The 18,286-nt window shown below is 38.2% G+C and overlaps 1 protein-coding gene across 1 annotated transcript in view; it reads left to right on the top strand.

The window, feature by feature from the left end:
• Positions 1-18,286, top strand: part of PLCL1 (phospholipase C like 1 (inactive)) — a 353,594-nt gene that overhangs the window by 301,012 nt on the left and 34,296 nt on the right. The window contains exons 4-5 of the mRNA XM_068544718.1: positions 6,198-6,273; positions 8,330-8,439. Coding sequence (XP_068400819.1) covers positions 6,198-6,273; positions 8,330-8,439 — 186 coding nt within the window. The remainder of the gene's footprint in view (positions 1-6,197; positions 6,274-8,329; positions 8,440-18,286) is intronic.

Here is an 18,286-nt window from a genome sequence, read left to right as displayed (position 1 = left end):
CGGGACCAGATGGCTTCACAGGTGAATTCTATGAAACATTTAGAGAACAGCTAATACCCATCCTTCACAAACTCTTCCAAAAAATTGCACAGGAAGGGGCTTCCCTGGTGGTGCAGTGGTTGAGAATCTGCCTGCTAATGCAGGGGACACAGGTTCGAGCCCTGGTCTGGGAAGATCCCACATGCCACGGAGCAGCTGGGCCTGTGAGCCACAATTACTGAGCCTGCGCGTCTGGAGCCTGTGCTCCGCAACAAGAGAGGCCACGATAGTGAGAGGCCCGCACACCGTGATGAAGAGTGGCCCCCACTTGCCACAACTAGAGAAAGCCCTCGCACAGAAACGAAGACACAACACAGCCAAAAATAAATACATAAAAAAAAAAAATTGCACAGGAAGGAAAACTCCCAAACTCATTCTATGAGGCCACCATCACCCTGATACCAAAACCAGACAAAGATACTACAAAAAAGAGAGAAAATTACAGACCAATATCACTGATGAATATACATGCAAAAATCTTCAACAAAATACTAGCAAACAGAATCCAACAACACATTAAATGGATCATACACCATGAGCAAGAGAGATTTATCCTAGTGATGCAAGGATTCTTCAATATACACAAATCAATCAATGCGATACACCATATTAACAAATTGAAGAAGAAAAACCATATGATCATCTCAATAGATGCAGAAAAAGCTTTTGACAAAATTCAACACCCATTTATGATAAAAACTGTCCAGAAAGTGGGTGTAGAGGGAACCTACTTCAACATAATAAAGGCCATATATGACAAACCCACAGCAAACATCATTCTGAATGGTGAAAAACTGAAAACATTTCCTCTAAGATCAGGAACAGGACAAGGATGTCCACTCTCACCACTCTTATTCAACATAGTTTTGGAAGTCCTAGCCACAGCAATCAGAGAAGAAAAAAAATAAAAGGAATACAAATTGGAAAAGAAGAAGTAAAACTGTCACTGTTTGCAGATGACACGATACTAAACATAGAGAATCCTAAAGATGTACCAGAAAACTACTAGAGCTAAACAATGAATTTGGTAGAGTAGCAGGATACAAAATTAATGCACAGAAATCTCTTGCATTCCTATACACTAATGATGAAAAATCTGAAAGAGAAATTAAGGAAACACTCCCATTTACCACTGCAACAAAAATAATAAAATACCTAGGAATAAATCTTCCTAGGTAGACAAAAGACCTGTATGCAGAAAACTATAAGACACTGATGAAAGAAATTAAAGATGATACCAACAGATGGAGAGATATACCATGTTCTTGGATTGGAAGAATCAATATTGTGAAAATGACTCTACTACCCAAAGCAATCTACAGATTCAGTGCAATCCCTATCTAATTACCAATGACATTTTTTACAGATCTAGAACAAAAAATCTTAAAATTTGTATGGAGACACAAAAGACCCCGAATAGTCAAAGCAGTCTTGAGGGAAAAAAACGGAGCTGGAGGACTCAGACTCCCTGACTTCAGACTATACAACAAAGTTACAGTGATCAAGACAATATGGTACTGGCACAAAAACAGAAATATAGATCAATGGAACAGGATAGAAAGCCCAGAGATAAACCCATGCACCTATGGTCAACTAATCTATGACAAAGGAGACAAGGATATACAATGGAGAAAAAGTCTTTTGAACAAGTGGTGCTGGGAGAACTGGACAGCTACATGTAAAAGAATGAAATTAGAACACTCCCTAACACCATACACAAAAATAAGCTCAAAATGGATTCGAGGGGCTTCCCTGGTGGTGCAGTGGTTGAGAGTCTGCCTGCCAATGCAGGGGACACGGGTTTGAGCCCTGGTCTGGGAGGATCCCGCATGCGGCGGAGCGACTGGGCCCGTGAGCCACAGTTACTGAGCCTGCGCGTCTGGAACCTGTGCTCCGCAACAAGAGAGGCCGTGATAGTGAGAGGCCCGCGCACCGCGATGAAGAGTGGTCCCTGCTTGCTGCGACTGGAGAAAGCCCTCGCGCGGAAACGGGGACCCAACACAGCCAAAAATTAATTAATTAATTAATTAATTTTAAAAAAAATGGATTCGAGACCTAAATGTAAGACCGGACACTATAAAACTCTTAGAGGAAAACATAGGAAGAACACTCTTTGACATAAATCACAGCAAGATCTTTTTTGATCCACCTCCTAAAGGAAATAAAAACAAAAATAAACAAATGGGACCTAATGAAACTTAAAATCTGTTGCACAGCAAAGGAAACCATAAACAAAACGAAAAGACAACCCTCAGAATGGGAGAAAACATTTGCAAATGAATCATCAGACAAAGGATTAATCTCCAAAATACATAAACAGCTCATGCAGCTCAATATTAAAACAACAAACAACCCAATCCAAAAATGGGCAGAAGACCTAAATAGACATTTCTCCAAAGAAGACATACAGATGGCCAAGAAGCACATGAAAAGCTGCTCAACATCACTAATTATTAGAGATATGCAAATCAAACCTACAATGAGGTATCACCTCACACCAGTTAGAACGGGCATCGTCAGAAAATCTACAAGCAACAAATGCTGGAGAGGGTGTGGGGAAAAGGGAACCCTCTCGCACTGTTGGTGGGAATGTAAATTGATACAGCCACTATGGAGAACAGTATGGAGGTTCCTTAAAGAACTAAAAATAGAATTACCATATGACCCAGCAATCCCACTACTGGGCATATACCCAGAGAAAACCGTAATTCAAAAGACACATGCACCTCAATGTTCATTGCAGCACTATTTACAATAGCCAGGTCATGGGAGCAACCTAAATGCCCATCGACAGACGAATGGATAAAGAAGATATGGTACATATATACAATGGAATATTACTCAGACATTAAAAGGAACGAAATTGGGTCATTTGTAGAGACGTGGTTGCATCTAGAGACTGTCATACAGAGTGAAGTAAGTCAGAAAGAAAAAAACAAATATCATATATGAACGCATATACATGGAACCTAGAAAATGGTACAGATGAACCTGTTTGCAGAGCAGAAATTGAGACACAGAAGTAGAGAACAAACGTATGGACACCAAGGGGGGAAAGCGGCGTGCTGTGGGGGTGGTGGTGGGACGAACTGGGAGATTGGGATTGACATGTATACACCGATGTGTGTAAAATGGATGACTAATAAGAAAATAAATAAGTAAATAAACATTTAAAAAAAAAAGAACATGTAAAGTTATAGAAAAATGGAGAACCTAGGAAAAAAGACTAGAGACAAAAAGAAAGATTATATTTCAAAAAAGACCATGATAGGTTTGAGAAGTGATCTGTTGTGTACATGTGTGGGTAATTAATACTAGAAGAAATAAGTATCACAAAATAAGATAAGGAAAAGGTGATATCGATGGATAGATATGAAAATGGATAGATGAATCTGGGGATATAAAGTGGGGTCAACTGCTGAGCTGGCAAGAATGAGAACTGAGAATTGGCCAGGGAGTAATCTCTGATAAGGCCAAACTTTGGGGGTCTCAGTGGAGTCCCGCAAGAGTCAAAGCAATGAGCATGGGCTAGTTTTTTAAGGAAGCATTGATGAGGACAACCACTGAAGGCCAAAAGCATATTTTGTTATTGTTTTTGTTTGCTTACTTTAAGGTAGGAGATGTTGTATGGAAAAGGGAAAAACCAGGGGAGAGGTAGAAATTGTAGATGAATAAAGAAGGGCTCATTAGGAATGGGTTCTTGAAGGGAAGAGGGAAAGGTGAGATTGGAACTCGAGGTAGAAGAGTTAGCCTTGGCGAAGAGGACACTTCCTTCTCAGGTTCTCACAAAAAGGCTGTGGCATTTTTGGATGTAGGAAATATATTCCTTTTGTACTCAACACTGAGGAGATATTTAGTAAAATACTGCAAAAAAAAAAAAAAAAAAAAAAAAAAAGGTGGCCACAAATCAATAGAGTTTCTTTTCTTTTTTTTTTAATCAGATAATGGTATCATATGTTCTCCACTGAGAGCAAAACCAAGAGAAATGAATGTCAGTCAAGATATTATCAAAGGAAATTACCAATGCTATCACTTTTTGGAGTTTTTCTTAAAAAGGACATATTTGAACCTGGTTGAAGTAGATTGATTACGGTCATGGCCTCATGTTATTACTGATGGACTGGGTCAGGTGACTTTGGAAAGCTACATTTCAGGCTCAAAAGACTGAATGTATGAAGGCATGGCCAGGCTAGACAAACTCAGAGGGTGCTATTTTTTCATGAAAATAAATGGATGCCAGGAAACCGGGATTTTAATTCCAGTTTGATCACTAATTAGTTCCATTTTTAATGGAACTAATTTTCCATTAGTTCCAAGGATTTTAACTCTTATAAGTAGTTTCCTTTTTCACAAAATTAAGGGTGTGGTCCTGATAGCTAAGATTCTTTTAGCCTTAAAAATAAAATGATTCTAAAATTGTGCAGTATATTGGCTATTTTGCTCATGGTAAAGTCACAGAATGTGTTTGTTCTTTATGAATGTTTCCCTTGCTTGAATTTTATGAAAACATTTTGTATGTTATCTGACCAATTGGAACATCTGATAACTTTGAAAGTATTATAAAAACTTAATTGATGCTGCATGGGTAGATGCTAAGCTTAGAAAAGACTAAATCAGATTCCCTATATTAAATCTTTCTTCACCTGTAAGTTTCATTCACTTGGAAGCTGCAGTAACTCAGGCTACACGTAACCATTTGAGAAACTGTTATTCAGAAACATTCCACTTCCTCTTGGGAGTTGAAAGAGTTAATGCGGTTAAAAAGTTTGATGCAGCTTAGACCTTCTTGGGTGTCTAGTTTTATGGTTTTAATAGTCACTTTAGCCCTCCAAATAAGTCACTTCAAACTATCATTTTAGGCAGAAACTATCAGTAATTGAAGTTTGGTTGAATTAATTATGTGTCATTTAATCATTTGAGTAGACTTCCCTACTAGACTATGAGCTCCATGGAGATAGAAATGTGTCTGTTTTTGCTCATCCATGTATCATACCCCTTGTAGTTACTACAGTGCTTACACACAGTGTCTGCTGAGTAGATATTTGTTAAATGAATGAATGATTTGATTTTACTTCTGTAGAGTTGTTAGGCACTAAAAATTCATGATTCAAATGTTCTTTTCCATTTGAAGATTTGTAGTCATAAACTTTATATTTGAAAGTGATTGTATAAAACTACAATCGTGTACAACAGCATTTAATTATGAAGAATGTCTTACTCAAGACTTTTTATGTCCACTTTGGATTCTGCCTTGAACTCTCTTCAGATTATTGAGCCAGACAGATAAAACATGGAGTAGTCAGATTAAAAGGGACAGCATTTATTAGGAGTAGAAGAGTGGCTGGAAATTCAGGAAGTGTTTGCCTATTGGTGCCTTTCTTTAGTCACTTCTTCAGAATGGCCCCAATCCCTTGTCTTTCTGATCACAACCTCTTTACCTACTCTCATCTTCCCCCTTCACATACAGATTTCTCTTTTCTTCATCTCTCCAACAGCTGTCCTATTTTCCCTACTTCACTCAGTATATTAATTACTTCTTGGTCTTTTTTCTTTCTACCCAAATGTGGAGGGCAGGGACACCATTTCAGTATTGTTGCCTACAAGCTCTGTGGAATTGCTGATGAATATGACCCACAGTTCATTCTTGCCAATGGAGCTGGAGCCCTTCCCGACGAAGGACCAGGACTCCACCATCTTTGCGCCACTTAAATCCAATTTGCTGACTTCACCGATGTGTCCTGTAGTTCTTTACCTCATCACTAGGTGATTCCCTGTTCTGATATCTCATTGCTGTTGTTCCAGTACCACTTGCCTTGATGTTGCAGTAACTTTGGGGCGAGGGGATAACATAAGAGGTGTTCATGAATGTGATCTGGGACTTAAAAAGTGTGTATGCAGTTATTCAAAAGTTATTGATTTGGCACCCATGGTGTGCCAGGCATATTACATAAGTGGAGCAACCATAAGGTAGGTGACTCTAGCTGGTGTTAGAGTGGATGGGGCTTGGAGCAGAGATCATCCTTCCCTCTCCCATCTCTTGTGGTTATGGCCAGGGCGCCCCATTACTGGCAGTTTCATGTGGGTCTTTATGTTGTCTTTCCAACGTGCCAGTTTAAGGATTTCTGACAACCACCTTTTTAATGCTTATTTTGTGACAGATGATCCAAGAGAGCCGGTTTCTCATAGAAATGGCAGACACAGTCCAGGAAAAGATCGTGCAGTGTCAGAAAGCAGGTAACCTTTTCCCTTGCCCCCGTTTCTTTTAGAAACCATAATGATGACTTATGGCAGACTTTTAAAGTTTAACTATACTTTGAGTTACACTGAAGCCTTTGTTTAGTACAGAAGAGATCTACGTGATAGTAGGTAGGTGGTCTGTGTGTATATAGAGGGGGTATCTGAAGATGTCTAGAGAGGTGAGGGTTTCTGAATTTACTTTTGTGATTTGGGAACCTATCAAAGCCTTTTATTACTGATACGGAAACTGTGGTTTCACATTGCCCCTTAAGAAACACTTTATTTTTACACTTTGAACCATAATCTTGTTAACCTTCTAGGCCTTTGCCTCATTTACTAGTCCTCATTTTAGATTTGTTCCTTCTTTAAGGATGGGATGGGCCACGTGTCTCTGATGGCACATTGCTGTGTTTATTTATTTTCACTTCATCCACACCCCAGTACTTTTATCTCTCTTGGATCCATGTTCTCCCTGATCCACACACACGCATTAGTGATTGCAATAAGGAAGATGACACTGACAGTTGCTTGATATATATGCATATGATACACTAAGCACACACGCTATGTTATTTAGTCCTCATAACAACTCTGCAATGTAGTCATCATTATATCCAATCTAGAGATGAGGCATCTGAGATTCTGAGAGATTGAGTGAATTACCCCAAATCCCATATCAACACGTGGTAGAGGTGACCTTTGAACCCAGACCAAACTTTGAAAATGGTGCTCTTCACTACTGATCTGGAGGCTTAGATGTTTCCATTGACAGGAAGCACGAAAATAATAACAATATGAAATACTTATATTATGCTCCTATGTACCATGCACTACTTTGAGAGTTTTGTATGTATTGACTCATTTAATTGTCACACAATTCCATGAGGTCAATACTCTTGTTATCACCATTGCACCATTGAGGAGACTTAATGGCAGAGAGTTTCAGGGATTCGCCCATGCTCACGTAGCTAGTCAGTGGTAGAGCCAGAGTGTAGGTCTGGGCTCTGCAGCCATGCTCTTACTATGTACTGGGCTTGTGATGTTAGCACCAGGAAAGTTAATGTGGTTTTAGGCTGCATTAATACAAGCCTAGTCACTAGAACTAGGAAGGTGTTGGTAAAACCCTACGTCATGTGGGCAACTTCAATCCCATTTTGAGAACGATGTTCCTGGATGTCATCCTTAAAGAGAAATTATAATAAGCTGAAACATGTTAGAATGTTTAATCTGGAGACGGGAAAACTCTAGTAGACTTTATCCAACATCTTTCTTCAAATATTTAAAGGGCTGTACTGTAGAACAGAGATTAGACCTTGTTGTTCTGAAGCTAGCTAGCACCAAGGAGTAGAAGTTTCAGGGAGAGAGACTGGTTTGATATCAGTCACAGCTTTCCAAAGATGGAATGAGCTTTCCAGAAGAAAGTGTGATTCCCATCTCTGAGGTGCTAAGACAAAGGCTGGAGAGACAGATGATGGTGATGTTTTTTATAGTATTCAAGCTTGGGGGAATGGTTTAGCTAAAAATAACTTTAAGGCCATTCCCAAATCTGACACATTTGGGTGTTTCCAGGAATGTTATTTTAAAAAGACTTTTTATTTTTACTCAACATTTACTAATTACCATTGTTATCTATGTGGGCTCCAGGCCTACTGTCAAGCCATATGGATGGTTCATAAGGCAAAGTAAGATATGTGCATCCTTCACATATGGTAGCCATTCACACATTACACCATTTTATATAAAAACCAGGCAGAGAACAAACAAGATGGATGACACCTGTTAGAAGAATTTGCTTCTTAACTTCACGTCTTTGTCTATGGCCCCTTGCTGTTTAAAATCTAATTTAATCTAATGCACTGATTATTTTTAGTTTTCCTTTAAGGATAGCCATTTGGTGGTGACGAACAGAATGAGAAGGAGAATTCAATTTTGGGATTTAGAAATTATGAGGACAGAAATGGGAAATTACATTCTTACTGATAATATTTTCACAATAAAATGCCTATTTTTCTGAAATTTATACAAAGAATTGGCTTATGTTCTCTTTTTAAAGGGATGGAGTTCCATGAGGAACTTCATAATCTGGGTGCAAAAGAAGGCTTGAAAGGAAGAAAACTCAACAAAGCAACTGAGAGCTTTGCTTGGAACATTACAGTACTGAAGGTAAATGAAGTACTCACGTGCCCCTTTGTCTTTATTTTTCTCCTCATCTCTCCAATGTGTAGAGAAGCGTCAGTGGTTAAATACGGTGACTTGAATTTTTAATTAACGCTTGACCTAATTAATTCGTGCTCTAAGTGACGGGAGATGCATACTGGGATTAACACACGTTTTGCCATAATAGGACAATGAGTTTTGTGGTGGAGGCAGAAGACAGCACGACCTAATTCTATTACCTGGTGTTTGTGCGTGTGTGGTTTACTCATACTTCTAGTCAAGTCAATATGGCTGTTCTGGTTTGTGGAAAGAATAACACAAAATGTTGCTGGAGAAGGATCCAACACAAGTGACTTGGAAAAGCTTTAATCTACAGAATATCTGGAGCCATTTAGGACTATTTGATTTTAGGAAGAGTCTCTATAAATACATTTATTTTTGCAAAAATTTTGGAAATCAGCTTTTTGAGATTATGATTTGCTCTGCTGAAAATTAACTTTAAGACTTCGAAGTAAAGATGCCACTTTTCATATTTTGTTACATGAATGGACAAATGATTTAGGCAGTTGGAATAATTTATTCTTAGCAGTGTGATGGAGAAAAACAGCTACAAACAAAATTAATAATTACTGATATCTAAAGAACACTGATGCGCCAGGTGCTGTTTTACAAGGTTTATATGAATTAACATTTTAATACTTTCATTAACTCAATACTGTTATTATTCTCATTTTAAAAGTGAGAAAACCAAGGCACTGAAAACTTATGTATATTACCCAAGGTCACTCAGCTAGTAAATGGTGGAGCTGGAGTTTGAACCCAGGCAGTTGGCTCCAGAGCCTGCTCTACAGAGAGATACTGCACATGTTTATGTGCAAGTGCTAGGTGAACTGTAATACATATCACAAATGTTTATTAAAAATTCAGTCCACAAATATTTGTTAAGCTCCTACTATGTACTGGGCTCTCTGCTATGCCTTGGGAACCCATGAAGAACAAAAGCGATACAGACCCTGACCTTGTGAGTTAACAGTCTGGGGGCAGGAGGTGGGGTGGGGGAAAATAGGTGTCATTTGCTTAAGAGGCAGGAACTATAGTGTTAATATAAAGACGAGCTTGTTTTATAATACCTGAGTACAACATGGCAGTGTGAGCCCTGATACAGACGCTTTCTGTTCAGCGTATTTTTATGTGGGCTCGTTAATGTGCTGATCGCTGAGAAAGGAGCTACAGACACAAATATCAAAAAAGTAATACCTGGGCCTCCAGAACTAGTCTACTAAGGGAGACAGACATGTGACTAATAGCAGCCATTGATTATTCAACACTTCACATGTGACAAGCACCCATGACTAAGTAGTTTATGTATGTTTCCTCCTTTCCTCTTCGCAACAACTGTGTGACATTGCAGCAACTCATGCTGACCCTGATATGACCCTCTCCATCTCACAGATGAGGAAATTGAGGCTCAGGAAGGTTTTAGTTTCTTACCTTTAGCTAGTAGATGGCAGAACTGAGATGCTATATCATGCCCATTGTTCTAACCACTACCCTGTCCTCCTGCCTCCTGAAAGACTCAATCCATGTGACTGAGTCCAGGCAGCCTAGTACAGGGGTGAGGGCACAGGCTCTGGGTGCAGACGCCTGATAGCTGTGAGGCTTTGGCCAAGTTATGTAGTCTCTCTGAGGGTGATAATAATACCCACACCCCAGGTTTTATAAGAATGAAATGAGATAATACACACAAAAATATCTAAGTCACAGTGCATGAAACTTGACATTATATCTATACCTATACTATTATTGTATATATATGCTATTACTTTTGCCAGGGTGAGGATGACCATTGGAATAAAAGGCTTTTGGTTTTTCTTAATTTAAATTTAAATTAAAAAATCAACTAATTAATTATTTAAAATTGAGGTATAATTGTTAGTTTCTTTGTTAACTTCTGACTGAAGCCCATTCACTGTTTTCTGAGGTTTGTTTGTGTGTTTGGTTTAGTGACAGGAACTGATTGCTAGATGGGGCCTAGCAAATGCTGTACAAATCATTCTCAGACAGATCTTTTGAAACAGAATCAATCTTCTATTATTTTAGCTCATGTACCAGCTACTAGTATTTCAGCTTGAGCACTAGGAACTTAAACAAGAATAGTGAACTTTTCCAAACTTCTATTTCTCTTCTCTCCCCCATTGCGTTTAGTGGACCTGTTAATCATGTGCTCTTTCCCCAAGTGTTAAACAAATGACCTCCTTGGAATGTGAATTTTTAGCTGAGGCACAAAGAGACCAGGCTTTTTTGGAGGCTGTGTATCTAGTGGTGCCTCTCTGAGAAGAACCTCTTCTCTAAGGCTCTTCCTTTATTTCTTGTATCTTGGATCTGGGATCTGAAGTTCTTAGTTCCTTCTTTGTTCTCCAGTCTTCCTATTGATTTTCAATGTCCTAAAAATGCCCTTTTTCTTAAGTTTATTAGAGGCAATTTCCATTGCTTACAACTGGATGAATTAGTAACAACCACATTGGTAAGACATAATCACTGAAATAGTAGGATATGTCAAGGCTCATCTAAAAATTCTGCATTGCTTACTGAAAAGGTTTCCTTACACACAATTTTTACAAGTACTCCTCGATATCTAGAGGAAGAGAATGATGACTGACCAATATTTGTTGAACATGTGCGTTCAAGTAGCTAAAATATTTAGTTCCAATGCAATTTCCAACAAGTAAGGGAGGATCGACAAAAAATGAGAAATGTGTCCTCAGGAAAATGGTGGGTGGGCAGCATGGAGTGGTAGAAAGGGGCATTGACTTTAAAGGAAATTGAGCTGAGACTAAAAAATAAATTCTTTAGTTTGTGTTTTCTGCAATTCAAAATTACGTTGATCAAAAAAAAATTACGTTGATCTGATATTAATATATGACAGAGATGCTGGAGAAAAATGTGCAGAGACAAAGATTAATAGCTCTACAATATAACAAACATGAATTATACTTACAGAGTCCAAATTTTCCAAGCTAGAAATGAGGATTTATAATCCAGCAAGGAGGCTGAACTCACAATGGTCCTGGAAGCTCCCATACCTGTGTTTTTCTTTCATTCATATTTTAGCACTATGCATGGGTCCAGAGTAGGGAATTGCTTAGCAGATCATTTGCATTTCCCCACACTTTTGTCACATGCCAATAGCCAACTATTACAGTCATTTTCCTCTTCCTTTCTTTCTCTTTCACTTCTGAGCATAAAATTGAAGTCTTTAAATAGCTTCTGTGTTCATTTGGGATGATATGATGATGCAGGTCTCAATGACTCAGTCTGCAGTGTCTTTTCCAGATAATCATTGGACAAAGATAGCTCTATCTCATCCCACCCTCATGCATTAACTGTTCCTTCCATCTGTCTTTTTCTCCATGCTGTCCTTCATAAAACAGTTTTGTTTGGTTATTAGCATAATATTAAAATCTTACAATGAAAATTTTTTCCTGTTCTTTACGTCTTCCAGAAAGAGATACTACAACTTCATTTGCACAGTCAGTTTATTGTAGTAAATTGTTATCAACTTTGGAAATATTTTGCTAACGAGAATTCTGAAGCTCTCTTGGAAAAGAGAAATGAATTTATACTATATCACTGATAAAACGTAATGTATCATGAAGTGGAATTCATTTAAAATTTTGGACTCTATCCACAATGATTTAATTCTTTAAGTACAAAAAGAATTTCATTAAAAGGTGGTCACACCTATAAAACCGAAACTAGTAAGAACCTGAGAGTAACATTTTAGTGAGTTTCCCAATATATATTTTTCTAACTTGGCCTGTCGGCTATTTTAAGGAACTAAATTCCATTATCTTAACATTTTCAAAAGTTTGATGAAAAAATCAATTCTCCAAGCTGGAGAAGTGTCAAGTAGAGATATATTAAAAAAATTGAAATATAATTAATAAACATTTTATTATAACGGAAAAGCTATGAAGTAGGTGATAGAGCTTACAAATAAATAAAAGGGTTAAGAAGTGGCTGACTTCTTATTTGTTCATGAATTTCATTGATTACTAGTTGAATGACATGTATTAAATAAATTATGAATAGATGATTACTTCATCAATGGACACTTCTATTAATTGATGTGTATCTATACTTTCCCTAGATAGATTTCCAGCTTATAATTTAATGCATTTCATTGTATGCCACAAAAAACTGGGTCTCTTTTATAGATTTATGTTCAGTAGATATGACTAATCTTTTTCCACCTAACTTTTTGGCTTTCTATCACTGCTTAAGCTTTGCTCCTTCTGTTTTTATCTTGACAACATTTTCATTTTCCTTGGGAAGAGCAGAGGCTAAAGCTCGTTGGGTACTTGTGTTTCTAACTCAGACAGGTTCTCTTGCTCAGTCCCTAAATTTCAGGCCCTCACATCTCTGGGGAATCTTGCTACATAAGGGAAATTACATGGACATCAATAATATGCTTTCTAATAGAGCCTGCAAACACATCTGAAGTCTTTGCTCATTGTTGAGAGGCAGGAAAAGAAGGGAAACAAGATTATGGGCTAATGGGAAAAGAAGTATGAGAAGAGGCATCCATCTCTGAAAGACTGAGTGACAGAAAAAATGGGGTCACCCTCAGCAGAAGGACCGTAGATATTTTAAATCATTCTCTGAGATACTGTGTGTGTTGGGGGGATCCAACCAGGCTCTACTGGCAGCCATAGTGACTATGCCCCTGGGGGCTGCTCTGAGGTTATATAAAGCAGGAACATGTCTTCCATGTCATCCACTGAGAAATTCTCCAATGGTGTTCTGTCAGCTGCTGGCTGTTGTTACAGTAGAGGCTGGAGAAAGGCTAGGTTTCTACCTGAGCCAACTCTTTCAGAAAAGAACAGCTACTTATGACGTCTAGAAACAGACCTCCACTGACAACAATGCATTAATAATAAACTATTCTTCATGTCGATGTTACTATCAATTATTAAGAAACATAAAGTGGTCAAGAGTACAGACTCTGGAGCCAGATACTTTCTAGCTTTGTGGTCTTGGGAAAATTTCCTTTTGTCTCTATGCTTCTGAATCAATTAGAATATGCCAGGTTGTGCTGTGGTAACAAAAATGAAAATCTCAGTGCCTTAAAACAATAGCTTATTTCTTGCTCACACTGTTTGCCTACAAGGGTCAGTAAGGGTCAGTTAGGAACTCAGGCTAATGGGGGCTCTACCTCAACTAATCCATCTATAATCCTAGAGGTAGGGAAACACAAATTGGTTTTAAACTTTTCTGCCAAGTAGTGTCACATGTCCCTTCTATTTAAATTTGGCTGGTCAAAGTAAGTCAAATGGTCATATCTGACTTCAGTGGAGTTGAGAAAGTATATACTTCCTCAAGGAAGGGGAGCAGATGTTGATGAATATAATCTAGTAGTGACAGGTTCCCCAGCTATATCCACCTTTAGTCATAGGACTAAATGAATTAGTGTCTATAAAGTGGTATCTGAGATATAAAAAATGCTATGTAAGAGTTTGTATGCATTCATTGCTTACAGTGAGCCGTTAAGTGATTTTCACACAACATATTAAGTAATTTTAAGGGTCACCCTGTAAAGTTACTATTATTATACTCATTTTACAGATAGGAGAACTGAGACTTGACAGGTTAAGTAACCTTCCTGTTGGCATAGGGGTACTGAGTGATGGAGCAAGGATCTAACTCCAAAGCCCATGCTGTTAGCCCATTATGCTAAATTGCCAGAGTATATATAGCCCCATAATAATGAAGGCTTGTATTAACTGAGTACTCTATGTGTCTCAAATATTATACTAAGTGCTTTATTATCTTCATCCAAGAGGGTGAGTGTCCTGTTCAGCTAACATGAGTATTCCAACCACCTTGACAGTGTATTCCTACAATGCAGAACAGTACTTTGAGTGTAGCTTGGGAACATCAGTTCTCCTTGTTCTGACACTACATTCATCAAGCAACTCTGTTCTCAACTTGGCTTCCCAAGCACACTTTTCCGGTGAAGATGGAATGAGTTGATCAAGTGACATAACTAGTCCCATCTGCCTGGCTGTCTCTTTGTAAATGAGTCAGTTAACTTCCTTTTTTTTAATCAGTCCATCTCCTATGAGCTTGGTTAGCATGAATCAGCTCCCCAGGGCCTGATCACTGCTGAGTGATTGGATGCAACTGAGCCCCTGGACAGATACCACTGAGATTAAGAAAACAAAACAAAATAACAACAAAAATACAAAAGAAGAAGGCCAGACCCTGGACCCACCAGATACCACTGAGATTAAGAAAACAAAACAAAATAACAACAAAAATACAAAAGCAGAAGGCCAGACCCTGGACCCACCTTGAGAACCCAGGGAAAGATGGGGGGTAAGTATCTCAGTGAATCATCGAGACAGCCCCCTGTTTCTCTTGGACAGCTTTACTCTTTACTGGCTTTTAGTCTAGCTGTTGCCAGCCTCCACATCTTGGTGAGACAGAGGAAACTTAAGAGCCGTGCTGCCAGCAAAAACTTTGCAAAGACCATACTCCTGTTCATATTCCTTCCTTCACCCAGCCTCTACAGCCTCAGTTCTTCCTCTCAGAGCCTCCATCTTTCCTGTATCATCTAAGCTGTTAGAGCAGAAGTCCTGGAATCTTCTTCCTTTGAATAACAAACCTGAGTTGATTTAGAAGTGAGGTGAAGTCCCTATAGGTAAATTCCTCAGGTTTCACTGAGAAGAAAGGAGACTCCTGAGTGGCAAAGCTGAGGAGCCTTTAAGTCACCGATCTTGAGAAGCAAGGTTCAAAGGGTTTAAACAAAGTTTTAAATTCCGTTAAGTCTAAGGAAAATACTTCCTAGTGATACATACAAAATAACAAATTCTTGGGCTGTGAATTCCCATCTGTGTTATCTTCGAATTATGTAAGAGTTTAGACCTATAGAAAGTTGGACTATGAGTCTAGGAATCTGCAACTGATGAATATAATTTTTAAAAATTATCTTCTCTGGGGCTAGATTTTCTCACCTAAAAATAAAACGAGACTGTATGACTGCTGGAATCCTTACACATCTTTACATTTTATGATTGTATGTTATTTTCCGTCTTTTTCTGTGCCTAAACTACATTACATTCTTAAAGACATTGATCCTTTTGTCACTAAACCTATCAATAACATAAATCTTTCTGCTTATATATCTTCTCTGTTATGTCTTTCTCCCCCCACTTTTTTTTAAAACCCGTAACACTATAAAACCCTAATTATACTCAGTTTCTATCCTTACTTCCCACAGTCTCCCACTATTATCCCTCCTACTGTTACTGAACTCAGGATCAGCTGATCGCTGCTCAAAAGCCAGTAATTCGAGAGGCAAGTGTCAATAGAAAGGAAAGGTGCTTTAATCAGAAAAGCCAGCAGTCTGGGGAGAAGGTGGACTGCTGTCCTGAGACCAACTCTGAAGATTCTGCTCTGCCATGATGGTTTTTGAAGGGAAAATTGGGGGGAAATATCTCAGTGAATCATCGAGAGAGGAGGTTGGGTCATCGTTCTCCACTGTGTGCAGTCTAGCTGATTTTTCAAATGTTATCTTGTCAGAGTGATCTGCTTGCAAGATTGCTTAGGGGGGCTTTGGGGTAGAGGGCTAAACATTCTTTAACTACTTAATTTTTCTTTCTTACTTCTTTTTATCTATGAAAAATATCAACAGGTTAGGCAAGGCATGGTGTGCATTCAGGAAAGTATAAGTCAGGAGTTAGTTTGAATGGCTTAGTGATCTCATTCCTATAATTAGGTTCTTTTACAGTTAGAAGGGAACAGAAATGGGCAAACAGGAAAGGGGCAAAAGAGCTGCTTTTAATTCCCCGCTGTCAAACATCATTCCATTTTGATGGGATTGGGGTGAAGGTCCATCTTCTGTAACTTCTTTGTGCTGACATAGGATGCTGTATTCGCAGAGTGAAAGATGTCAACATGCGTCTGTAACATCTCTTTGCTGACAGTTTTAGTTGCCTGCTTACATATATGGGCAGAGCAAGCTACAATTATTTTGATGCCCACAAAGATATAGATTATTATGAGCAATAATGTTAATCCCATTCTCTTGAGGCCAGTTCTTGGAATTGTGCTAGCCATAGATTCAGTACTGCTCAAGATGGAGCAGCTTATGTCATGCCTTCTGGTGGCAGTTATGGTATCTGTAAAACAACTCAGGAATTTGCATCAGACACTGAGTCTGTGACTCTATTGTCCTAAGAATTAACTATTCAAACCTGCTTTTTTGTGACTCTGGGAGGCCTGGGAGACTTCAGCTTTTCTACCAACAAGAAGCAGAGGACATAGAGGGGCTTTTGTACTTGGTGGGGGTGTGGGGAGCCTGCAGGGTTCTGCTTGGTTCTGCTACTGCTGTCTTCTCCCTTCCTGACTGCTTTTTCCAAATAAGATGGTCTCTACCTGCCATCTTGTTGGGAATTTTTTTCTGATTTTTTTTTTATTGTGGTAAAATACATAAAACATAAAATTTACTATCTTAACCATTTTTAAGTTCAGTGGTACTAAATATATTCATACTGTTGTGCAACCGTCATCACCATCCATCTCTAGAACTCTCCTCATCTTGTAAAACTGAAACTCTGTATTCATTAAACGATAACTCCCCATTGCCCCCTCCTCCCCAGCCCTTGGAAACCACCATTCTACTATCTGTCTCTGATTTTTGACTACTCAAAGTATATAATATAAATTGAATAATGCAGTACTTGTCTTTTTGTGACTGGCTTATTTCACTTAGCATAGTGTCCTGAATGTTCATCCATGTTGTGACACAGGTCAAAATTCCCTTCCTTTTTAAGGCTGAATAATATTCCATTGTATATAAATACCATATTTTGCTTATCCACTAATCTGTTGATAGACACTTGGACACTTCCATGTTTTAACTTTTGTGAATAATGCTGCTATGAATGTGGGTGTACAAATATCTCTTTGAGACCCTGATTCCAATACTTATATACCCAGAAGTGAAATTGTTGGATCATGTGGTAATTCTATGGGTTTTTTTTTGAGGAACCACCATACTGTTTTCCACAACAGCTGTTCCATTTTACATTCCTACCAACAGTGCACAAGAATTCCGATTTCTCCAAATTCTCACCAACACTTATTTTCTGGTTTTTTGATAGTAGCCACCCTAATGGGTATGAGGTAGTACATCAATCACTGTAGTTTTGATTTGCATTTTCCTAGTGATTAATGATGTTAAGCATCTTTTCATGTGCTTATTGGCCATTTGTATATCTTCTCTGGAGAAATGTCTATTCAAGTCCTTTGCATGTTTTTGAATTGGGTTACCTGGGGTTTTTTTGTTATTGAGTTTTCTAAGTTCTCTATATATTCTGAATATTAATCCTTTATCAGATATATGATTGGCAAATATTTTATCCCATTCTGTGGTTTGCCTTTTTACTCTAATGATACTGTCTTTTAATGCACAAAGTTTAAAATTTTTCATGAAGTCTAATTTGTCTATTTTTTCTTTTGTTGCCTGTGCCTTTGGTGTCATATCCAAGAAATCATTACCAAGTCCAATGTCATGAAATTTTAGCCTATATTTTCCTCTAAGAGTTTTATAGTTTTAGTTCTTAATTTAGGTCTTTGATCCATTTTGAGTTAATTGTTGTATATATTGTAAGGTAAGGGTCCAACTTCATTCTTTTGCATATAGATATCCAGTTTTCTCAGCACCATTTGTTGAAAAGAATATTCTTTCCCAATTGAATGGTCTAGGAACCCTTGTCAAAAATCATTTGATCATATTTATGTAATGGTTTATTTCAGGGTTGTCTATTCTATTCCATTGGTCTATGTG

The sequence above is a fragment of the Eschrichtius robustus genome, chromosome 5, assembly GCF_028021215.1.
Source record: "Eschrichtius robustus isolate mEscRob2 chromosome 5, mEscRob2.pri, whole genome shotgun sequence".
NCBI classification, from domain to species: domain Eukaryota; kingdom Metazoa; phylum Chordata; class Mammalia; order Artiodactyla; family Eschrichtiidae; genus Eschrichtius; species Eschrichtius robustus.
This window is presented reverse-complemented; position numbering and strand designations above follow the sequence as displayed.